This window comes from Barbatula barbatula (assembly GCF_947034865.1).
Source record: "Barbatula barbatula genome assembly, chromosome: 9".
Classification (NCBI taxonomy): Eukaryota; Metazoa; Chordata; class Actinopteri; order Cypriniformes; family Nemacheilidae; genus Barbatula; species Barbatula barbatula.
The window spans coordinates 13,203,419-13,228,979 of NC_136772.1; the positions used below are offsets into that span (position 1 = coordinate 13,203,419).

At 38.3% G+C, this 25,561-nt stretch overlaps 1 protein-coding gene across 3 annotated transcripts in view; it reads right to left on the bottom strand.

The window, feature by feature from the left end:
- dgkg (diacylglycerol kinase, gamma) overlaps positions 1 to 25,561 on the bottom strand; it is a 102,737-nt gene that overhangs the window by 69,282 nt on the left and 7,894 nt on the right. Inside the window, exons 2-16 of one of the 3 annotated variants that reach the window (XM_079463729.1) lie at positions 20,315 to 20,664; positions 12,184 to 12,260; positions 9,440 to 9,593; positions 7,500 to 7,562; positions 6,844 to 7,098; positions 6,328 to 6,480; positions 5,486 to 5,535; positions 5,055 to 5,129; positions 3,914 to 4,033; positions 3,720 to 3,837; positions 3,244 to 3,332; positions 2,560 to 2,676; positions 1,392 to 1,490; positions 259 to 366; positions 109 to 182 (exon numbers count right to left, since the gene is read on the bottom strand). In XM_079463729.1, coding sequence (XP_079319855.1) covers positions 109 to 182; positions 259 to 366; positions 1,392 to 1,490; positions 2,560 to 2,676; positions 3,244 to 3,332; positions 3,720 to 3,837; positions 3,914 to 4,033; positions 5,055 to 5,129; positions 5,486 to 5,535; positions 6,328 to 6,480; positions 6,844 to 7,098; positions 7,500 to 7,562; positions 9,440 to 9,593; positions 12,184 to 12,260; positions 20,315 to 20,375 — 1,613 coding nt within the window. In that variant the 5' untranslated portion in view covers positions 20,376 to 20,664. The remainder of the gene's footprint in view (positions 1 to 108; positions 183 to 258; positions 367 to 1,391; positions 1,491 to 2,559; positions 2,677 to 3,243; positions 3,333 to 3,719; positions 3,838 to 3,913; positions 4,034 to 5,054; positions 5,130 to 5,485; positions 5,536 to 6,327; positions 6,481 to 6,843; positions 7,099 to 7,499; positions 7,563 to 9,439; positions 9,594 to 12,183; positions 12,261 to 20,314; positions 20,665 to 25,561) is intronic. The other 2 variants (XM_079463730.1, XM_079463731.1) reach the window with 2 other exon arrangements.

Genomic DNA, 25,561 nt, shown 5'->3' on the forward strand with positions numbered 1-25,561 from the left:
GCAAGTAAAAGAGTGGGACTTTTATTAAGCACATGGATTCAGATCACACAGTCTTTAGAGGATTTGAACGCATGACGCTCAGCCACGATAGTGATGATGCAGGTTTACCTCTCGCCCTGCCGACCACCACTCTTAGGGTTGACTAACACAAGGAGAGGATGCGTTCCCGGCAGAGGGGTGATCTAAAAGTCACAAGCAAAAACCAAAGTTACAATCGAGTGCAGGTTAGCTTTATAAGTCTGTATGGGGCAGGCTCACCTGAAGTGCTTGACCATCACCGGTAAACTTGAAACACTGACCGGTGTCGTCTGGGCTGGTACTGGGCGATGACTCTCCTTCACCTCTTTTTACAGCTGAATGACGGTCCTACAAGCAACACAGACACATTGGAATCATGTTCACAAACCTGTAGAAAACCAGACATTATCATCTACTCAAAGTAATAGTGGACCCAAAATGAAAATTCTCTCATCATACTCTCACACACTTGTCATTTCAAACCAGAACACAAAAGTAATGTAGATAGTCTGAAGAATGTTGTTAACTGGCATCCATTCACTTGCGTTGCCTTTTTGTCCATTCGATAGAAGTGAATGGCTGCTAGCACTGTTTGGTTACAAACTCTATTTAAAATGTGTTCTTTTGTTCATTTTATTTTTTGAGTGAACTATCACCTTAACTATAAACGTTGACATCAACAAAAAAAATTTATGACGGTTAAAAGTGTACTCAATGTATGATATATTTCCAGTTAGCCTTTTTTATATTTGAATATAACTAAATTCCCTGATATGCGGTTTGACTTTTCAACTCAAATTTTTATGATTAAATCAAACCTCGGTTGGTGTGAAAAGAAAATATTTTTAATATATTAAATCCTGTTTTCACTGAAGAAATAATACATTACATATGAAATGACATCAGTAAAAAAAAGTTTAACTTTTCATGTACAACTTTTTATATATATTTTCCCTTTACTTATTCACATAACAGTTGCTTTATATAATAACTTCAATCCACGTATTTTAATGTTTCTGCACTTTTATGGGTTAATGCCTAAAGAAAGTCATAACCGTTAATAGCATTGCACATGACCTTTTCTATTCCTTTTATTGATTCCTATGAACCTCATACCATCCGGCTGTGCGAGGGATGTTTATTTAACTTCCATTAACATCACATACAGTAAAATGCAAGCCATAAAATACCCTAGCATCTAAGAATAGACTTTGACACTGTGTTTACACTGTACAAACACAATTATAACGCGCATTATACATTATTTGAGTATGCACTAGTAGGAAGTAGTATTGAATGCTAGCCAATAATAGTCTGACTGCATACTACATGATACATCATAAATGTGCATTGAGACTAGAGACAGATCTCACCAGAACAACAGGGCAGATATATGAGGGCAGGAGTGTATGATCTCTTAAAGGGCCTCCATCACACTCCGCCTTCACATGGGACGCACACTTGTTATGGAGCTAGAAAAGATAAACACAGATTATTGGTAAACAAAGACACTGAAACGTGACTTTGTTTTATTCCCCATTACTCTAATGCAGGAAGATATTTATAAACCGTAAACATGATATAAATCTGTCGTTTTTATATACAAAAAGAGTTGCTTTAGAGCTGAGACTGTCTGTAAACGCTGTGCAAATAACTTACAAAGCAACTCGAGACAGATGGTTCAGACGACGACGCCAGAGCGCGTGCAGGGGTATATAATGTGATAATAAAAGTCATTATGCAGAGAGAAGGTCTTTGAATGAGCGTTAAGTGCCGTTACTTATCTTTATTACCCAAGGCTATTTTAAAACCATCAACTAGAACGGTGTAAACTTAGTGTGGAGCGCCCCCGAGCGGCGAGAGCAAGATATACATGAAAACGTCTTCGCACTTCTGAGTGCATTTCTAGATGTCAGCAACATTTATTGGACACACATATCTCCTAATCCATATATGCGAACGGGGTGATTCACTGCAAAAGGAGTTCAGTCCTCTTCGATTTAAAATGTTGAATTGATTTGTTGCACCTAAATATTTCAGATAGCCAGGTTTCAGTTTTGTACATTTCACAAATGCCTGTTGAAAAGACTGTTGCACAAGTGATACATTTATAAAACATCAACTGAGCCACCTAATGGAAATGAATATTTTAATGTTACCAGTGAAAAGAAAGTTTTTACTTGGATTCTGAATGTTGTCGCCAACACTGTTTGGTCTCCATATCCCAGGATTTAAAAAGATCTCAAGGTTAACCAAGGACATGCAAAAACTTTATACCAGGAGGAAAATTGGCAATTAAATTTTATCAATACCTTGTTTTTTTTAAATGAAAGAGATAACTGCTTATCTTAGCCTAAGTGCTTTTAATGTTGCTATTTGAAAAGGCATTTACCATCTTGTTCATGGCCTCATGAAGCAGACAAATGAAATGTTGCATCACATTTTTTTTAAATATTAAAAACAAGTCAAAGTTTGATATACGAACACATTTTATGTATCGTCAAATACAGAATTGGCCACAAGATGTCAGTAGAGACTCACCGTGATTTGACACCAAACACAGTGAAGGCCTGTTAGACCTTGATAGCACTTGATACTGCGGTGACATTTGTCACATTTTGTTGGAGAGTTTCCCTCCATCCAAACATGCTGCATAGCCTAGAGAAACAGAAACCCATATGTTCTGCTGTGAAATGAACAGTCATTCTGTATTTGCTGTAACTTCACTAAGGAAATCTAGTTCCAAGCATTTATTATGAAAAAAGCCTGATGTGAAACCGCTGTGAATGATATCAAATTCAGAGGTGTAACTACTGATGTACTGTTGCCTGATCTCACTCTTTCCTCTCTGATTCTTAGTGCAGAAAAGAGCCGTGGCCCGCTACACACAGGAAGTTCTCACAACCTCCTGACATGTCCACAAAACATTTCTTTGAGGTTAAACTAAGAGTTCTGGGTCTAGGATGTTGCCCTGGGTGAAAACTGATCTGGGTTTCATGAGTCTAAATGAGAAAATTTCTTTAAAACTTTTGTAGTAATTTTACTACCACCAGTTTTCTTACTATATAAAATAGCAGCTTGGACATTTTATTATCGGCTTTTATTCTCTCATAGAAAATAAATGAGGCTAAGTAAATGACATTAATTCCAAACATTTTGCCCTTGTGAACTACTGTTAAGAGAAAACAGCTCTGATTATTGGTAATTTGAAGTTTATGGACTCACATTGGTGTGTCTGCGGGACTTGGCGTAGGTGCTTATGCAAGCAGCGATGTCTTTGGACACACAGCGCTCATGGACTGTGTATTTGCATACTGCCAAACAGAACACAGAACTGTAAGAGATGCGTTTCGAGGGAAGATAAAACTGAAAAAGTTCATTGTCCATCACGCTGGAGTAATATGCTATATATTTGAAGTACATCAATAAAAACTAAAAGAGGAGTGACAATAAAAAAATGGCGGGGCATTTAAAAAATGTGGCATGTAAAAACAACCTGCCAGATGAATATTGCTTTGTCATGTCGGAACAGAAAAGAACCCTGACCAAACCAAAAGCACACAATACACATTAAGATTTGTGCTAACAGAAATGACTATTCAAACCTGTTTATTAGAAGGAGACGTCCCAATAAAACATTTCTCCATATATTGTACTTTATTCAACCATAAAAGACAACAGACAAGCATGAAGACACTCACGTGCGCAGCAGAGACCTTGTTTCCGCACTCCTAACAACATAGTGTGACAGTAATTACAGTAGGCTGGCTTGTTGAAATGTTTCAGTCTCCAAACATGCTGCCCGTCCTCCTGTACATTCTGAATGCAAATGAACGATAAATTGAAATACTACCTTTATGTAATAATCCCTCTTTTCACACCTACTGTCACTTACCGTCTCCATTCCCAGCAGTACTAACAGTGGTATGGTGGTCATTCCCCCTCTGATCCATTCCTCTAGTGTGACTGTTCCATCTCGGTCATAGTCGATCTCCTCCATCATCTCCTTAAGAATCTGTCATATTGGAAAAAACAACAAAATGGATATTAATTCTATTGTTGGTATGTAAGAAGCTTATGGTTCGTGTTCAAGGACACAAATTTCCCAATTTTACATGTCAGTCAGCACAAATTTTTCATGTCACACATCATGACTTTAAATACACAAATTGAGTGTGTACCTCAGACCTCGGTACACACTACCCTCACCTCAAACATCGAACTCTCCTCTTTCGCCCAACTGACTCACACCGAAGTCACCAGACTTCTCTCCCGCCACCCCACCACCTGTCCCCTTGACCCAATCCAATGATCGCATTGCAAAGACAACACGATCCTGTCGATATGCCTTATTCAACTTTCGAAAGGTTAGACCCTGATCTCACTGAGCATGCCACACAACTCTTTTTTTTTCCTCTAACAAAATAGTGCTTTATAGCACTAAAAGTGGTTCTTGGCTCGTAGGGCACCACTATTTGTGCTAGAACCATATTTCGGTGCTTCAGTGAAGAACCATACAGGGGATTAACAGGTTCTTCATATGGCAACAGTGCTATATGGCACTTCAGTCAACCCAAAGAACCACTGAAGAACCAATGAACTCCCATGATATGGTGCTATATAGCACTAAAAGTGGTTCCCCTATGACTACGAGCAAATAACCCTTTTTAGTGGTATATAGTACCTTTTTTTAGTGTAGGGGCAAAGCAACGATTAAGGCCCACTCCAACCCGCCCCTAAACCTAAAGTCACATGGGTCAATTTATAATAAAACATATGAATGCCATCGTAGGAATTGACACAAATGAGCCACCTTGTGAAATAGGTATGAATTTCCATCAGATTGTGTATATATTTATATTAAAACAACATAAAAAAATGTTAGATTGAAAGTCATTCCGGGTAACGGGGAAAATGTCTATGAACACAAATCAATAGATTACTTTTTCGTGACAATGTCACAAATTACTGTGAGACTGTGTTGGAATGTATGGATTGGATGGTGGTTAAAAGTCAAAGTTAAGAATTGTACATACCGGCCGTAGTTCTGTAGAATCCCACTCCAGGTACTCAGCTACATGGACCATCTGATTTATAATGCGGTCGAGTTCCTATATCAACAATCATAAATGCATTAGACAGCTCTAGACAGACTACAACACATACACTTTTAAAACACTCCGTCAAGTTAAACTGCAAATTGATCACGTAGACGGCTATTTATAGTACACAGTAGTTTATTTCCAAACAAAGACATTGTGTAATGATGTGGGTCAACAATGTGAGTCAACAATGTGAAATAGTTTTAAGATGAAAGAACAGAATCAATTAAAAGTTTTAAGCAATATTACTTTTGTAAGATTACAAGACTAACACTCATGGTAGGGCAACCCAACACAACGACACCAGACACGACAACAGCATACATGCTATATCACATCATCATTATACACCACAACAGACTTACTGAGCTGTCCAGCAGACCGTTGCCATCTGTGTCGTACAGCCGAAACATGACTTTAGGATGAAAGAAATGAGAGATAAGAGAACTCATTCAACTCTAGTGTAATTTCAACATGAGAGTTTCATCATAAGGTCTAATGTCAAGTGTAGACCAAAAGGTTGTATGACCCACTGCTCTTTTTAAGAGCAGGTACACATTTGAGCGTGACTCAGCTGCCCGGGTATCAATGGGCCGACTGAGACAGTTAGTCAGGATTAGCTTTGGGCGGAAATAAAATCACATGCTAAAGACGTGCTAAGTCCATGGCACACAAGGACAGGAGCAGAGAAAAGCTGTTGAGGAACGAGTTGGATTCTGGAAGCTTACTGTCACAGGTGTGTTCAAGAGATCAGTAGCCTACTACAGTAAGTGTGGGTAGACTTGGAAGATGAGAAAAAGTGTGAAAAATAGAAAAGAAAAATGTGTTACAATATGTCTAGGATTCTACAAGTGTGATGTAGGAGGGTTTTACTAAAGCTGGCATGAGAATGTCTGCTGACACAAGGCCTATTAGGTAAAATCAAATTAACACAACCTTTCAAAGATCCATATCTGCCCGTGTCACACTGCATTTAAATATGCATTGTGAATCAGGATATTAAATATGGCACTGCTGTAAGAATGATCTGACTACTAAAATACGTTAATGACCAATATAAGAGGTTTCTGTGGTTTGGTACGACTGAGCTGATGGATATAATTTGCAATCTAAAGATCATAAAATGTATCTAGCATTGTCAAATAATGCTAAAGTGCAACAAACAATTGATGGCTAAAGGAACAAGTTGATGTCCGGGTTAGCTTACACTCAAGCTTGTCCTCTGGTGTCCCTAGTTCCAGCAAGGATAGGTAACACACAATGTCCTTCAGGAAGACCACTTGAGGGGAGGGCAGTGGAGAGCCCTTCTGTGGAGTTGGACTCCTCCGGAGAGATGTGCACTTTTCAGATTGACTTCGCTCTGGAAGGAAGTGAATTAACATTTGCCTCATATTATCACATTAGTAATGACATCACATTAATAATCACAACAACATTTCTGTTCGCAAGATTTTCTACAGGATGTGATGTCAGCAGTTAGAATTGTTTTCAATAATACAATCTATCGTGATAATTGACTGCGAGCAATTCAAAATATTGTAAATCATTCTAGAAAACATTAGCAGGCATTCATTTCTTCAAATCACAGACGTGTAAGATTAAGAATACGTATATCGAATTATACGATGGAAAGCAAACTTCTCCTTTAATACAACATTCATATGGTATTACAAGTGAAAAAAATAGCGAAGGTCAAGGTTGTTCAGTGTATGTGATTTCTAACCTGGAGAGAGGCGTGGGGAGTTGGTGGACTTGGAGAGGGCCAAAGCATTACTGCTGCTGCTGCCTGTTGGGTGTTTGGGCTGCGTGCCGGGTGACCTGTGAGGTCCACTGGGATTGTGACCTCCTGTGCCCGAGCGCTGTGAAGAGGAGCGGGAGGAGCAGGGAGATGTGGTTGCCCCTGAGCCTGGAGTAATCCCTGCTGAGTGTTCTGGTGTGTGTCGTCCAATGGCACTCAAAATACCTTTCCCATTCATACCTACAGTACAGAAACAAAGACAGTAATATTGTTCAATGCAACTGCTTGGATTGCCCTTTTTTAAAACGTTTTTTTGCAAGTACCCAGTTTTGAGGAAACTATGACAGCTACAGAAGATTGAATCAAGGCAGAAAGGTTTATTTTCGCACAGGGTGATCAGCAAGAAGCTCACAGAAGAGTATCACAATTGTCACCACAGTCATATGGTGGTTGAACCGACACAGCTGAGAAAGATCAAGGTGTGCAACAATATGCATAACACAAAACACAGATTGTTTTGTTTGACAGCAAAACAACTGCAACACACTAGGACAACACAAAACGACACCAAGTGACGTAACACGTTTGGAAGGAGTCACATTGCTCTGCCCAATGACATCACAGCACACTTGCTGTGGTACCTGTAATGGGTGCACAGGCCACTTCGGTGTGTATTGAGATGCCTGCATCAATGGACCTGGGCTCTGCAGACACAGTGGGTCAAAGTAAAATAAAGTGGAACAGGAGTAAAAACTAAATGGACAGAGGAACAGCGTAGATTTAGGAACAAAAGTATTATTCACTGCAATATGAATACCACATAAACCATGGTTGGTGATCTACTAAACCAAAAACATTAAAGCATACTGTATACTGTTTCACATCAGGAGGTGTGCAAAGATGCCAAAATATGCTTACAAATCAACTTGACCATCCCATAAGAAAGAGAGAAATTGGGAGACAGAGTAAACATTTATTTGTAACAATAAACATCACATTTCCAAGAGATCAAGGGTCTCTGCTAGAGTAAAACTCTTTGTCTTTGTTCTACTACAGAATTAATTGAAAACTGCAGTAGCAATGCATTGTCTGAAAGCATCAACAAGTCTTGCAGTGGGACTTTTATCTCACATTGAATTGTGTGTGCGCGTTTGTGCGTCTCTGTGTGTGCGTGTGTTCTTTGTTTGTGTATATGTGAATGTCTGTTTTTACTTGACATAATTTGTAAAAAAAACACTCTGTTATAGGCTTATTCAATAAGAATGTGTATGTGTGTGAGTGCCGGCCACACTGAGGATGTTCTATAGGCTCACTCCTTTATATATGTGTATGAATGAGCTGCATTATGTTGGATTTGTTGTATGTTTATTGGACAAATAAAAAAGATTGCTTTGAATTCTTTTTATTTCCCATTAATTTCCTGTGGGTGCCCACAAATGGGCCTTTAACAGCTCATTAAGGAGTTTTTTATTTTCACCAACTTAACATTGTTAGATAAAGTCCAACTTTTTTGGGTGTGCTTAAACTTGAATGCAGTGAAAACAACAAAATTATTTTGTCCACATTTGTCCTCAACATCACTTTAGGGGTAAAAGCAAGTAAAAATCATTTTTCATGACAGACCTAAGCGTTTTGTGTGGAGAAAAACATATTATTGTCAATCAGGACATAATATGTGGTCTCGTCATTGGCCCCGCCCCTCTCGTTCCTAGTATTGCTTTCCACCTGTGTCTCATTACCCACACCTGCCCATTGTTAGCTCCTTTGTTATTCTCCCTATTTAACGCCCTCAAGTCTATTGTCATTGTTCAAAGATACTTAGTTTGTTGTACTTGTTGCATTGCTCGTGGTCAGGGTCCTTGTACTGTTTACGTGCCTTGACAGTAGTTTACCATCCCTGTGTTTGCTAAGATGTTGTGTTATTGTGCTTGTTTAGTTTGTTTTTGACCCCTTGTGGGAAGTATTTGTTTTGTGTTTTAGTTTTGTTAGTGTTTCCCCCATCGTGGATGTTTTTGTTATATTGAAGTCTGGTTAACCCCTTCAACGCTGCCTGGACTTGGGTTCTTCCACCACAAAAAAAAAAAAGAGGAAGAGACCACATTCTGCAAAAGGTGTAAAGTGTGTAGTAGTTAATAGCTTTGATGCTGGAAATGCTTTGATGCTTTCCATCGCATATCAGATCATGAAGGCATTTGTTTGAAAATTTGTCAACAAGTATTTAATCATAAAGTTAAGGGTTAGGTTAGGGCTTTCTCAAAGTTACCATCCTTTTAATAAAAGATGACTTAATAAATATAAAAGCTTTAACTGGGTCAAAATCCCCCTCGCTAATCTAAAGTCTCCTCGAACCTATTCATTAATTTGTGGCTTTGTGTTTGTTACAGTATATAAAAAGATTTTATGCCTGAAGCTTCACTGATGCATGCATCAGAGGGTAATAGTTTAAAAAAATACCAATGTCACAGTTGGCAAAAAGACGGAAAAATGTAAACTTTATTTCAGAACCATTTATTCTAAAGTGAATATGAAATCTTAACTTTCTCAGCACTTTGACTAATAGGTATTTAAATAGACTATTTACCCTGCATGTCTGCTTCAGATCGAGAAGCATCGGGGGAGTTTCCTCCTCCTGTCTTGCTCTTGAAGGAGGTGAAGAGGTGTTTGCACAATTCTTCCGGGATATCATTCTCCAGGTAGGTAGTCATGAAAAGCTGGAAGCCCTCGTAGTCAATGGGCTGCAAAAGACAAAAGGATAATGAGAAAAAGCTAAACCTTTTAATACAAAGCCTGTCTAATTATGTGGCCTTCTGCTTTTGTAAGTAAAACAGAATACGGCCCAGACTCTGAATATGAAAGACACAACCAATTGTCATAAAAGAAACTCCATTATATCATACGGCAACAAAAATGCAAAGAGGGCTCACTGACAAACATTAAAACCACATGATACATTTGCATAAATCTGCAAAGTTACAAAAATACAATGACGAGAAGACAGTTTACATTATATAATTCCCAAAGAAATTTGAAGTAGCACAAAAACATGGCCGACACTGAAAAGCACTGAGCAGGACCTTTGACCCTCAGAAGACATTATGACCCCAGCGTGACTTTTGTGTTAGACAGAGATGGGTTTGACAGATTTGCAGGTTATGTCAGGGCATGCAGTCAGTCGAAACACTGAACCACAAAACATGCAAACCCAGAAGGCAACAGCTTACTTGGTTGAGAACATCTTGCTTCTGTGTGGCGAAGATATATGGAGAGGGTAGAGGGAGAGAGGGAGGGGGGTTATATAAGCTGGTGTTGGTGCAAAGGGACGGGTTCAGTGAATGATGTTGCCTTTCACATCCTCTGACACTGGAATGAATTCAGCCAAACACACTATTGCATTTGTTATGCTGTATGGAATTAGTCCAAATGACATACTGCCGTATTAAAAGAAATACACTGCTTTATATGCGAAAACCTGACTCACCAAAACAAGAGCTGTTTGCATGAATGTAGACTTACAGTAGGGTTAAGTCATAATCCGATCCCTGGCTGTCTAAGGCATATTGCACACAGAAATGGAAAGTACTTTCTCAATCGAACACTTTGGGGCATGTGTTCGATTGAGGTTAGCAGTATCAAGATACTTGTAAGAATTTCAGGCGGTAAATAGCAGTTTCAGAAGATATTCACAAGCGTTTTTGTGAGTCTCTGAGATTGTACAATGAGTAAACAACTTTGGACATATTATTTAGAAAGAGATGTAAAGGTCCAGAGTATTAAATTTATTCTAGTGGTGCGGTTGCGAATTGCAAGCAACGGCTCACTCCACCCCTCCCTTCGAAGCACTACGATGGCTAACACTGGACTAAGCTGTTGTCACGTTTTCACTTCTTTGCCGAAGGGGATAACATTTTTTACGAAATGTGCTCTGTAGAGCAGTTTGTCTGTTTAGGGCTACCGTAGAAACAATGTGGCAAATTCTATATAAGGAGACCCACATTGTATGTTGATAGAAATCGCTCATTCTAAGGTAATAAAAACATAAGGATTCATTATCGAGTTATGTATAATATATTGCATTTCTGACAATAATATTGACAATAAACTACATACTGGACCTGTAAAGAGATACCTCACTTATAGTTTATCTTTTGTTTTTATACCCTTACCCTTATAAACAGTTTAATTTATGCCCTCATTCCAAACCGGACATTCTTTTTTCTTCAGAACACAAAAGAAGATATTTTGAAAAATGCTGGTAACCAAACATCATTGGCATCCATTGACTGCCACTGTATGGACACAAGACCACTGAAACATTTCTTAAAATAAATAGATAAGAAGAAAAAGTCATAACAGGTTTTGACAAAAATGAGGGCGAATAAATACCTTTTACCTTTTATTGTAGTACATTTTAGCTCTTCTAATTTTCTCAAAATAAGCTTCACATGTCTGGCAATGCAAGACCAAACTAAATAAACCCAATGACTCTCCTTGTCTTTGTATTACAAAAAGTATTTAGACGTTTTGGTGGTGTAAAAATCAGCATAGCCAGCCATTATTATTAGAGAAACTTCCTGTCTACCGAAAACAATGAACCATTCCCTTTTTTCCCTCCCACAATTTTACAGGCACTCGTTATATATAAAGGTTACAAAGTCACTGCCATTAAACTTTATTATGCCAAGACACCCAAAGAAGCTGCAGCAGTTTTGAGATGCCAGAAAGGGATATTTACAACACAGAAGCCATCGACGGTCAATCACGACGGTACACATGAGTGAAATACAACGCTCTGTCATCATAAGCCGGCAACGCAGGGGCACTGATGGCATGTCGCCCACATTTTTTGCTACATCCAGGCTTTGAGATTTACAGGCGGACAATGAAAAGCATGCAAAGTCACACTGCAGCCAACCTGGCGTCAGCTTCGGACCCATTTACACCACCAGTGCTGATTCGCTATTGATTCAGCCGAGCCTCTGGGTCACAACCTGTGGCGCCGAACCATGAGCGCCTTCTTATTTATGTCAGTACGGAGGAGAGTTGAGAAATATAATGGTGACACTCCATAAAGCAAATTATAGTTGCGGCTGCCTGCTGGCCTTTGTTGTCTTGGCAACGTGATGCATGGGCTTTATGATGTCAGCCTGGACCTTCCCTAATAGGAGGAGATATCTGGGCACCTTGTTTCTGGGAGCGGATGACTAAGCATTTCCTGTAATGAGTCGAGTCGTATTGGTGTTCTGTCAAGTCACAGCCAGAAGCTTCACTGCCTCTAAACAGATCATTTAAACAGGTGAGCTCACGGCCGCTCATGTGATAATATACCTGCTCAGGGTTGTACTTGGAGAGGACACCATTTCCATGAAACTCCTCCAGTACGTCTTTTAGCTTCTTGGAGGAATCTGCAAAGGAGAGAAATAAAAATAGTCAAATGGTTAAAATAGCAATTTAATCAAAACCTAACTTTGGAAAACTATTGATCTGTTCATAAAAAAATGACTTCAATGGGTGCCTAAAAGAAGATGTATTTAAAATAAAAACAGATGTTAATTTACAGTATTGACTTGATATTCATTTACAGTATTGACTAAGAAAGCAATCCACATAACATCATGAAAGGCAAATAACCTACTAACTGTGTTTTTTATAGTCTGAGAAGCAATTAATAATATATAATGTCTGGATGTTTTGTCACATAAAAGCATTACATTTTTAAATGTTACTGAACAGCCAGTTCAGTCATCACCAATTTCATCAAAAACTCCATGCGCTCATTCATGCATTAATTCCTGGACAGAGCGAGGAGAGCAGCAAGACAAAACAACCTAGGGTAGCAGAATAGATCAAATAATTATAGAAATAAACTAAATAACACTAGCGCTATAGCAAAAACAATCACAATACAAATAAACTTAATCCACAGAAATTGGATAAATAGATAAAGGTGGAGTTGCGGATGGAGGGAGGAGTTAAATTCAGCAAAGCAATAGATTGATGGCAGAATGAATGGGATTTAAATGAACCGCTATGATGTGTGTGGAAATTGGATTCGTACGCATCAGAAACAGCTGACTGTCAGCTGATGCGAGCTTGACTGACACGACCTGAACTAACACGATGTTTGATTACCTACACGTCAATCCAGATCTGTTCAGCAATGTTCGAAAAGTTCACTTTAGTTTTCACAATGTTGCTTTCTTGAAAAACATGAAAGTTTAATAAACTTTAGATCTAAAGACACATGTCTGAATGTTTAAATTAGCTTTGTGAAGAAACAATATAATTGTTCCTACATATTTCTTTCATTACAGAAGACAAAATCTTCAATTTGTTTTGAAATTAATGACATGGACCAAACAATAAAAGTCAATATTAGCCCAGCACAAAACTTCTTCAAAACAAATAAATGCATCTCAGTGTAAGACCTCAAGAAGTTTGTTTATAAATTACACAATTATAAAATTGTGTTAAAATAATTCCTATAATTACACTTGTGCTTTTTCATAAATGATGTTCCATAGACTTCAATGTCTTGTATTTCCCAGTATAATACCGTGTTCCTGTTTTGCCTGGTCGTGTGTTTTGGATTATACCGCGCATTGTGAGTTATACCATGTGTTGTGGATTATACCGTGCGCTGTGGGATATACCGTGCGTTGTGGATTAAACCGCGCATTGTGAGTTATACCATGTGTTATGGATTATACCGTGCGTTGTGGGATATACCGTGCGTTGTGGATTAAACCGCGCATTGTGAGTTATACCATGTGTTGTGGATTATACCGTGCGCTGTGGGATATACCGTGCGTTGTGGATTAAACCGCGCATTGTGAGTTATACCATGTGTTATGGATTATACCGTGCGTTGTGGGATATACCGTGCGTTGTGGATTAAACCGCGCATTGTGAGTTATACCATGTGTTATGGATTATACCGTGCGCTGTGGGATATACCGTGCGTTGTGGATTAAACCGCGCATTGTGAGTTATACCATGTGTTATGGATTATACCGTGCGTTGTGGGATATACCGTGCGTTGTGGATTAAACCGCGCATTGTGAGCTATACCATGTGGTATGGATTATACCGTGCGTTGTGGGATATACCGTGCGTTGTGGATTAAACCGCGCATTGTGAGTTATACCATGTGTTGTGGATTATACCGTGCGCTGTGGGATATACCGTGCGTTGTGGATTAAACCGCGCATTGTGAGTTATACCATGTGTTATGGATTATACCGTGCGTTGTGGGATATACCGTGCGTTGTGGATTAAACCGCGCATTGTGAGTTATACCATGTGTTATGGATTATACCGTGCATTGTGGGATATACCGTGCGTTGTGGATTAAACCGCGCATTGTGAGTTATACCATGGTTGTGGATTATACCGTGCGCTGTGGGATATACCGTGCGTTGTGGATTAAACCGCGCATTGTGAGTTATACCATGTGTTGTGGATTATACCGTGCGCTGTGGGATATACCGTGCGTTGTGGATTAAACCGCGCATTGTGAGTTATACCATGTGTTGTGGATTATACCGTGCACTGTGGGATATACTGTGCGTTGTGGATTAAACCGCGCATTGTGAGTTATACCATATGTTTTGGATTATACCGTGCGTTGTGAGTTATACCGTGTGTTGTGGATTATACAGAGTGTTGTGGATTATACTGCGTGTTGTGGATAATATCGTGTTTTTGGATTATATTGTGTTGTTTGGATTATATCGTGTTTTTTGGATTATATTATTTGTCATCTGGATTTTTAGTTTTGCCCCCCTCGTGGGAAATTTTCTGTTTGTATTGTTTTTCCTTACCATTTGCCCACTTGTAGCTTTATTGTTTAATAAAAGTTTGTTGATCCTCAACGCCGACTGCACTTGGGTCTCTGTCTGAGTTTCATGACACACATCAGCTATTTTGAGCTATACAGGAAAAGCCAGATCCCCTCTCGGTTTTAGTCTGGACCTCTGAACCATTAGTAGCCTTTGATTTGTGGATCTTAAAGGGATTAACAGGTATGTCATCCAAAAATATAAATGTCCCCATGTTTTGCTCACCCTCAAGGCATCCTATTTGTAAATTACTTTCTTTCAGAAAGATGCAGCCATAGTTGTTATTCCACGTAAACTGGCTCCGTATGTATAGCATATGTCATAAATTAAAGTGTTTAACGCAGCATTTAAAAAAAAATAAAAACGGAACTTGCGACATTTCCGCATCAATGGGCTAGACGTTATAGTTTATAAAATTGTCAATATGGATATTTCTCTTAAACAAACGCATCAATTCACTTCAGAAGACCTTTCTTAACCCCACGGAGCTGTGTGGAGCAGTTTTTCGATCGATGGATGCACTTTTTGGAGCATCAAAATCTCATCCATCATTCACTCCCATTCTACAGCTTGGAAGACCCAGGATACGTGGTATTACATATCCGACTGCATTATTCTGAAAGAATATTGCATATACAAATAGGATGCCTTGAGGGAGAGCAATTTGGGGTAAAATATACTTTTAATAGTTATTTTATCCTGAGATCATTGAGATTTGATGGAGCAGAACCAAGGATGAGTTTACTTGTATTGCATAATGTGAGAATATATAGAAATTAAGAATATGTGACTTAACTTTTGAACATTGTCGTAAATCAACAAATATTTGATCCAGCATATTTCAATAGCATCTTTGAATCAAATAAATCAAGTATCCAGGATGTTTAGGCACAGGATTTACAGGAACAAAATGCCAGATGGTAGTCTGTAACTATGCTTTATTGGCAAACTGTAACTTTGTTAATGTCAACCAAATGTGATTTTAGCTCCAAACATGACATCTGAAGTTCTAATATATCCTTTTCATTAGGCTAATTAAAAAGCAAATTCCTTTTTATGTAATTTAGGAGCATTACATACAAACTGTATGTTACTGTTGCAAAGTGATGATGGACCAAATAATATGTTTGTATTTCATAAGTGTCTGTGAAGCTTATCCTGAAATCCTCCTTCTAACGGAAATGTACTGAAACTCAAACTACATGCATCATTAGCCATAACATGTTTTTAAAAGAGCCTTACCTTTTGTGTCTAATACTAGGAACATTAGAACTATGGCGCTATCTGACAAAATAGGCTAATTAAGCAGGGATAATAGCCCGGCAGAAAATGTCACCAAAGCTTATCAGCATTAGGACAGGAGAAATGAGTCTGCTGCCCCTGGCTTCACTTTTTGTTTTCTCTAAGACAGGAATTTATTGTTATAGACGGACTCTGAGTTATGTTTTTGACTGCTGTTTTCAGAAAGAACAAGGTGCTTTCCTCGCATGCACATGCTAATCTCCTTCCTGCTTTGAAAGAGATTATTTCTGTGTCAACCGTTGACCAGCAATGTTTATCAATCACATGACCTGTTTCAATTTCCGCTGAATTTCATTACTAGGGCTGTCAAACGATTAATCGGAGTTAATCGCATCCAGAATAAACGTTTGTGTTTACATAATATATGTCTGTGTATTGTTCATATTAATGTTGTATTTATAAACACACGCACATACTGTACATGTATACATATTTAGAAAATATTAACATGTATTTATTTATATTTACCAATAATTTAAATGATAAATAAATTATCAAAGGTTTATGAGATATTTGTATAGTTTCAGATCACAATTCATACTTTACACTCAGCATGATGTCAGAGGTCAGACACAGGCGTGTGAAAACAGTATTTTGACACCTACCCACTTCCCCTCATCACCCCTGATCTATGTTAAACGTAAAAGACTGAAACTTGATTTAAAACCTGACACCAGACTGAGCTTTTTGTGGTTTCTGTGGGCAGTGGACAACACATCATTCCTGTAACAGACCTATGCGTCTGGGTGTTTTAATAGTGGGGGATCTGTGAATGGAGTTTCAATTAGCAGCTCATTACAGAAAGATGACAAGTGTATTCCACTGATTCTAAATGCCGTTGAATCAAATCTATAGAGGCAAACATACACAAGCTTTTATTTGAAGACCAACTACTCTCCATGATTCAGAAAACAGAATTAGTTTTAGCATTTTCCTCCCTGTTTTCATTGTGTCCCTAAAGAATAATTGTAATGATGGTGAAATCTCTGCTATAGCCGGATATGCCAGACAATTCATATCTAAGATGAAGCATTAATCTAAGATCTCTCACCTGCTGAATTCTTAATGGAAATGTGTCCAGTTTTCCTGAATAGACTCCATATAATATATGTACTACTTTTTAAGACATTATACCTTAAGTATGGCATGTTGGCAGAATTCAGGGCGATGGCACTTGTGAATGATTATTCGGAGCTCCCTATGGCTTTTTAATCAAATATGTTACCTGGTGTCGCACCCCACGAAAGAAAAGTAATTATCCAGATTTTATGAGTATTTAGATTTATTACATGAATGCCTCAAGCCAATTAACCTCACAAGGCATAAAAGATGCTCCATCTGGAAACACATTTCACAGCAATTTTAAGGTCAATTTAAGGTAACCTCTAAATTTTTTGGGATTCATATTATGGAAAGACTAAGGCGGTGAGGCGGTGTAGATAATCGCACAACAATAGAGGCTTCTCTTTACAGTGTAACACTGTAGACATGAAACTGTGAGTAACATTTTGAAAATCTTGTTAATTATAATTGAAAAACACCTAAATAGACAATAGATCGTTTGGAGATGATGTCATGGCACTGCTTGAAGTCCAGATGGAGGGCCGCAAGTGATTTTCTCCATAGGAATTCACAATAACAAACTGAAAATACCTTTGTTTTGTATCGTTTTTGACTGTTCAAATCGATCAAACCATGAAAGGTGTTTTTATTGTGTAGGAAAGGTTGATGTTCATGAAGGGGGAAAATGTGAGTATTGACTGAGAAATGGAAATGAATAGTGTCCTGTCAACCTGAATCTGCGGTTGGGATGAACCGAGCACAACTTGGCTCAAGGCAGCGGCAAACTGAGAACATGAAACTTTTCTGTTAGCATGTTTATGTTTGATATGTTTGCTTTGGATAAAAGCGTCTGCCAAATGAATAAATGTAAATGTGATATCCGTGATAAGCAAATGTATTTATTTTGCGTGGTTGATGTTTCGGTCCGTTAAGCTGTTTCCTTACAATGGACTTCTAAGACATCACCTTAAATGGGGTGAATGGTTTCACTGTATCCATTGAATAAGGCCTTGTTCTTTTAACGGAAGCTAGTGTTTATTGCAAGTAAGGTTGCCTGGTCATTGTTCAGGTCATTGAACATAGGTAGTTTGAGTTGGTGATAGTTAATTCCTATGGGGAAAATAATTTACTGCCCTCCAGCCGCCCTCACGCAGCAAACAAAACACGTGATTGCGAACAACCTATATTATAAAGATCTGAACCTGATTGAAACACAGTCTAAAACATTAACTTAAAAGAGCGCAGAGATGAGATATAATAGATGTGAGTTTTTATGTTAACTTTGTTTTTATTTTATCTTGGGATCACAATAATAACCAAATGCTCATTTTTTACCAAGCACAGATCAAGTTTGAATATGGAAATATCTGTATCTTTTAGAATAGAATCAAAGATTATACACATCCAGTTTGATTTCAATTTAAATAAGACAAAAATATCTTTCACTTCTACTTATATGTATAAATGCAAATGTTATGATCTTTTATGAGCATGACAAAGTTTCAATCCTGTTTGAATACTTGACTTGAATGTACGCTTTATACTTTATTTCAGATGAAAAACTTTTTCACTGTACTGGTCAGATGTCAATATTTGGTAAATACCCATTTGAACTCTTTCTTAAAGGGGTGGTGCAACGGTGTGTCATGCATTCTGACTTCTTTACAGTGTCAAACGTGCTTAACATGGTCAACTTGACAAAAAACGAGTTGGACATATTACGTAGTTTTTCTGTGCTCGATACACTCCCCCAGTGTTCCTACAGGTTCCGGAAAGTTTTTTTCGAACATGAAAAATCGTTTCGGAACAACTTTTCTTAGTCCCTTATTGGACAATTCTCCCAGAAAAGCATGCGACACACCCATGCATCAACCATGGAGATCGGGAGAAGGAGCATGAGCACAATTCCCTTTCACTTGTGTGCAGGAGAGAGAGAGAGAGCCCTATGTAACGCTGGATTTGGAGATTGTTTGAAATTGATAGATGGAGGGGTGGTCCCAGTGCTAAGATGCCGGACATGAACCGCATGCGGTAAGTGAAACTGATGTCTGTGTTTTCTTTGCAATGTGTGCGCACATGCTTTATTTCTCCTGCCACACGCGTTACATGTTTTCGGAAATAATCATACAGCTGTATCTGTCTTTTTTTTAAATGTGATCAAACTAAAGATGTGGATATTTGAAGGGTGCCATACTATTCTGTAAGTACTCAAGATTAATATGAGATATATAGAAACTGTCTCTTTCATTGCTGCTTTAAATTTTCTGAAGCATAGTTTTCCATAGCAAGTAAGTGAACTGTCACATCCATAAAGGTCCATATTCTTCTCTCTTTTAAATTAGAAAACTCATGCATGGATTGATATAAATGTCTGGACTCTATCATCAGGGGGTTAGTAAAATATGAACAGATGCTTCAATGTATTGGTAATAAAAGCATAAAAACTGAATTTATATACTATACAGAGGTTGCTTTCAGGTTTCACGTAGCAGTTAAAAGACAAACACACAGGTCTCTAATGACCAGATGAGGCAAACTCCTCCTGACATGAGCATGAATATGGGCTGATAGAGTCAGCGCTATAACAACTGATGTTTCAAACTTCCTGGAAGACATTATAATAAATATGTGCTCAATGAATAACTCATCCTGCATTGGCATCAAATTTCACCTTTTCCCCCATCCAATCAATACAAACATTTTAAACTCCAATTCCCTCGTAAAATTAAAATGATGTACATTTATAAGCAAGGGCATCACTTTTTAATATCCTATTGAAAATCTCATATGCCTGTTTAGTTTATAAAGTGGTCTGCATCAATAACTGCATTAAACGTTGCTAATCAATAGAGAAGCAGAGAGCAGAGGCAGTACATCGACAGATTACGTCAATATAGCCTACATTCCCAGCAGTGCTTCTAGTCCAGAGGTTCAATCTCGAAATGTTGACACGTCCTGAAACATCCCTCCAAATAATACTCTGAGAAAGACGTCACCTTAAATGGGCGAATCGACTGGTGCAATCAGCAAAAAATCAAACCAAAGAACCAACCAAATGGACTGATAAATCCACCCACACATTCTTGACCACCTAACAAAAATCAATTCTAATCAGCCAGCCAGTTTGTGTGAGGTTCGTTTCTGCCTTACCAGCTGATGTCTGATGTTTTTGCCCAGAATAAGCAACAATGAAACCCTTTAATCTCAGCTACGCATACGTTTAGAGATGAAGGTTTTAGTTCTCTCATACTCACACTCGCTGTACTGCTGTAGCTGGGAGAACTCTGCTGGGCTCAGACACTCCCAGTCTCCCATGTCGCCGGTTGTAGCGCTTGGGGCGAGTACAGGGGATGAAGATGATTTTCCTCAGGTGAGGTATGAGAAGGAGATGGTGAAGTCTGACATGATCATAATTCCTTCCCCTTTTGAGCAGATGGCAAAAAGGCGTCCCCGGCACGGAGCGAGAGGTTGAGGGCAGAGAAAAGGTGAAGTGCTCGCCGTTTTCTGCCACGCCAGTTAAGGGAGTTGTGATTTGAGGAGCTCTGCAATGGTGCAGACTGAGGATCACAGCAAGTTCAACCAATGACCTATCAACCTACGTGACCTGTGGAGAGGAAATATGAATACAGTATTAGTCATGTCTCATAATCGACTTATCCCTTTCAAGCATAAAGGTCACTGCAGTGGACAGCTATCCAAAAAGACTTGTGCATGTTTTTAAGGCATATATGCACATAGTACATCATTATATACCCATTCAAATGTAGAAAAAAGATGTGTAAAAAAGATCAAATCTTGTTTTTCATCCTCTAAGAGAATTAAAAACATTTAGGAAATCCTGTCCAAAGTTGTGATTCTTGAATGAATGGGTTAAGCTTATAGACTATAATATATATATATATATATAATAGAGATGTCATACATGCACTCTTCTCAGAAAATGGTATAATTTAATAAAACACAACTGACAATGCAGTAACCTGAGACAAAAAATGGAACGTTTCCAGGTATTCATTCTTTGGATACGTGCTGTTTGTATGCTAGAGGTCTTAGACGCTATGTTTTGGCCTGGGAGGAATACACGCACTTTGTTGCCTAAAAATGGTTTGGGTACCCACATTGTCACCTGGCGTATTCCAGTTTGGGATCCTTGGGCTAAGGGAAGACCTTGTAGAAGTGTTTTTATTTCCTGCTATATACACACAAGATTCCAAACAAGCAGCACAATCTTACAGGACATAAATGGCACCGCCATATTGGACCAGGCAAAAACTGTGCTAAAATTAAACAGTTAAAAGTAAACAGGCGAACTGTGTTTTTTAGTTACTTATTATCTTAGTTACACGTGGAAAATTCTTAATTGTTATTATTATAATATAATTATTAATGTTGCTTTTTTGGGTATTTTGGAGATATCGCTGATGTAGGCTAACACCGTGTCTACACCGGACGTGGCGCGATGAGACACGACTTGTTCTAATGGGATTGTTGTGTCGCACCGCTCCGCATCCAGTGTGGACAAAATGTAAAATTATGGGTTCAAAATGCATTTTATTGTCTTCTGTCTTTTTTCGCGTCCGATGTAGACAGGGTGTAAACATATTTTTGACATACGATTTAGTTGTATATGCAGCATCTGTACAGCACACAACATCTTCCAGTGAATAAATAATTCCCCCTATGGGCTTCTCTAAAACTTCTTAAAAGTTTGTAAATGCTTTTTTTCTGTGCCGCAATTTCAGCATCAAATAGAAGAGCCCATACCAGTATTATCTCTTTTTTATAAGTAAATGAACAGCAGCTACGCTACTTATTCTCTATCTCCCCACCTGCCCTACCTCAGGATTCACATTCCCAAAAAATGAAACATTGTGAAAAGGGCTATAAACATAAAACTGAAATTAATTGAACAAGGTGTAAACAGTAAGTTCGAATGCTGTATTTGCATTTCGTTTGGTCAGTGAACCCAGTTAAAATAGCATAGCCAAGCTCCTCTATTCAGTTCTAAGTTCAAAGAGCCACTCAGAAACTGACTCACGGCTCGGCCTGCTTCTGTGCTCAGCACGCTGCACCAATCAATGTCCCTATGTCTCTGTCTGCTGAATACTCCTGTTCTGGCTCTCTGATGCTCTGTCTCATAGCTCTCTCCCTGTCCAGACATTCCCTTTGAGTTTAAGCAGACAGAAAAATCAACAGTAGTTTGCCAGCACTTCCAAGGGGAAGTAAAGAACCAGACAGAAAATCTTTACAAGGAGCCACAGCATGAAAAACTGTATGATGAGAAGAGGAAGAGACGAGTAAAAAGACTAAAATCGATGGAGGTTATAGGGCTACCATAAGTTACAGCATGCCGACTTGGCGAGGGAGAAAGTTTGAAAACTGTGTGATGAAGTTTGTTGGATAGAGGGAATCACACTGAACCATGTTGTTATGGAGATGTATCAGCACATTTCCCAGTCATGCTGATATGGAAAACAGTTAAGAGAGCACAGTGAACTATACATTATTGGTGGACTACATTCTAAATATCGTCGATATAAAAGTCAATATAATAAATACTTTGGATATGTTAATTTTGACTGTATTAAAAAACTGGCTTCAGTTCAGTTCAGTTTAATCATGAGACATCCCAAAAACAAACATAATGTCTAAAATGTACTAGGGCAGAGTCAGTAATCTAAATGGAGTTTTCAGATCCCAATAATTTTAATAATAAAACAAATAATCATGGGTTTAGGAATAATTTTGTTTCTTTGACCATGTACTGTAGTTCATTTAATAAAATGTACGCCACAATGTTAAATAAAACAGCAGCAAAGCTAAGAAATAAGAAACTTATTAGAACATTTTAGATCAAAATTAGATTTCCTATCATCTTTGTATAATTAAATGATTCATTCAACAATGAGCAATCACAAGAGCCCATCTGGAAGTATGGAAATAATGGAAGGTCAAATAATTCAGTAATAAAGCATTAATATATTAACGTGTACCAGCTTCGTATATCGTATCAATTAACAAAATAACCAATTTTGAGACATAATTGATTCTCTCCTTACCTCATTTAATGCAACTGTAAATGATGCATTACTTCATATATCAAGAATGTAATTTCTTTGACTTAAAATTCATTTGTTTTTCTCATTAAACATAAAACATGGCACAGAGCTCAATGTGATCATTCAGAATTACAAACAATATTTTTGATTGCCAAAATAACACTCTCCTTACATCTTGTCAAATATAATATCAATACACAAGAGCTGGGCCAAGTCTTACACCGTGTCTACACCGGATACGACAGGCGCGACGCGACTTGACAACCTGTTTGTTCTTAATGTGCTTAGTGTGGACAAAATTTTAAATTATAATGGATTCTAAAGCGTTTCTAATGTCTTTTGTCGTGTTGCGTCACGCCGGGTTTAGACACGGATTTTAAGAAGATATTGTCATAACTGTGCTAAGGCACTGCTAAATCAGCACAGAATTAAAAATCATATAATGTTTGATTGAAACACTTTTGTTCTAGAGGGAACTACATCTGCCAGCTTCTAAAATGAATCCTATTTCACAAGTGAATTCATAACTCAACAAAAAAGTTCAGGTTTGGAGAGTGTGTGAAATAAAAATATCTTATTTCTGCAGATCAGCTCCAGATTTCTGCTAGGAGGTTCAATAGAGTTTGTGCCAATCTTTTGAACATTTTCTTTTTATGACCACTACAATCATAATACAGATGTTCATTTCACATCTAAAATTTTTTTGAAATATTTACTGATTTATATTTATATGTACATCTACAGTAGGCAGAAGTAGCTCTTTTGGGTCTTGTTAAGAGGATGACATCACGGTATCTGCATGTGGTGCCTCAAACTGACAGGTTGAAAAAAATCGAAGTGTTTTTATCGAGGTGTTATAATTTCCTGCTGCTTGGACTCAATGTGAAGTTGAGTCCGCCAGCTCTGGCCTCAAGAAACGTGATGTGCTGTGCTCAGATGCAAAAGTCAACAAAACAGGATGCACGTTCAAGGTGAAATGATAAAGAAAAAAGGAGAACAGATATTATGATACATAACCGTCATCTGCTGATATGTTAATGACATCACTGGTTGATGGAAATGTACATCTTCAAATCACTGTTTATGTCTCACATACTCCCATCTCTTCCTCCCTAACGGTTTAAAAACACCCTTTTCTTTCCAGTGTAGGTCTCCTTTATAACTCATAGTATTTTTCTCCACTGTCCCGCCTTAACAATGTAAGCTATACAGTCGAACATTATTAGTGTCAAGGACAGAATACACTAATAGGGCAGTTAAGGCCATGTGGACATTGTAAGGAGGAAAGATCAAGAGACAACGTTAATGGCTGTATTGTGCAAATGTGTGTGTGTTAATGGGCTCCAGCCACGTGCTGGTCAACAGGATGGGGCCTCCCCTCTGCACAGAGAGGGATTCTGTTTGCTCACACAGTTGCCTGGCAACGTGACGTCATAAGTGTGCAGCAAGATGATGAACTGAGGGCAGTTATATGTGTGTGTGTGTGTACACATGAGGATATTTGTTTATGTCCACAGTAAAAACACACATCAACACGAATTGCAGCCACAACACCAAATACAGTACAAAAATGAAAAAAGCAATGTGAATTTGTCATTCACTCTATTCCCACAAAATGGATGATGATATCAGTGATGCTTCATAGCATGATTCAGAGCCTAATGCTGCTTTGACAATACTGGGGTTGAGGATATGAGAAACAATCGAGATTTATATCTCCACCCATCTTCTCGAAAAAACATCTGATGCTTAAAAGGGAGAAACTGATTTTCTATTACACTTAACGGGATAAATCTGCCATTGTTGATTCATCCTCAGGTGGTTCAAAACCGTTTGTCTGTGGAATACAAAACGACATCTTGAGAAAGGAGTGTTTTTTTGTCAATGGAATGGAGAGGCAATGTGGACCAATGTTTTTTGATTACCAATTATTCTTCAGAATCTTTTCTGCAGTAAGTCATAAAGGTTTGGAATGACATGGGGTCAGTTAAAGGAGCTGTATGTAATGTTTCGGTGGATCTGATAGAAACTTAATATACGGTGTCTTCTGCGGTGTATAAAGACGTTTCTTATTACCTTAGAAGGAGCTATTTCTATCTAGCCCAATGATTCCTATCTCCTCACAGCAAACCCAGCACATTTCAGAATAGTCCTTTACAGGATTATGATATAAAACTGTTCTTTCTCTCTTGACTTACAGGCCATAGTTCTCAGGTCACTTCCTGCAGAACAGACTGTAGCAGGATCTAAACTGGGACACATAACATGTTGTCCAGCAAGAGTTTTGTTCTGTGAAATCTGATCTTACCAAGAGTTATATCGCCTCCCAGGCCCATTACACAGTATCAGCCTCATTATTCTCTTTCTAGCCGCGAAGAAATGCATGTAGCCTACCGGATTCCATTTACCCCTCTGTCTCCGACTGACACTCCATTATGCTCC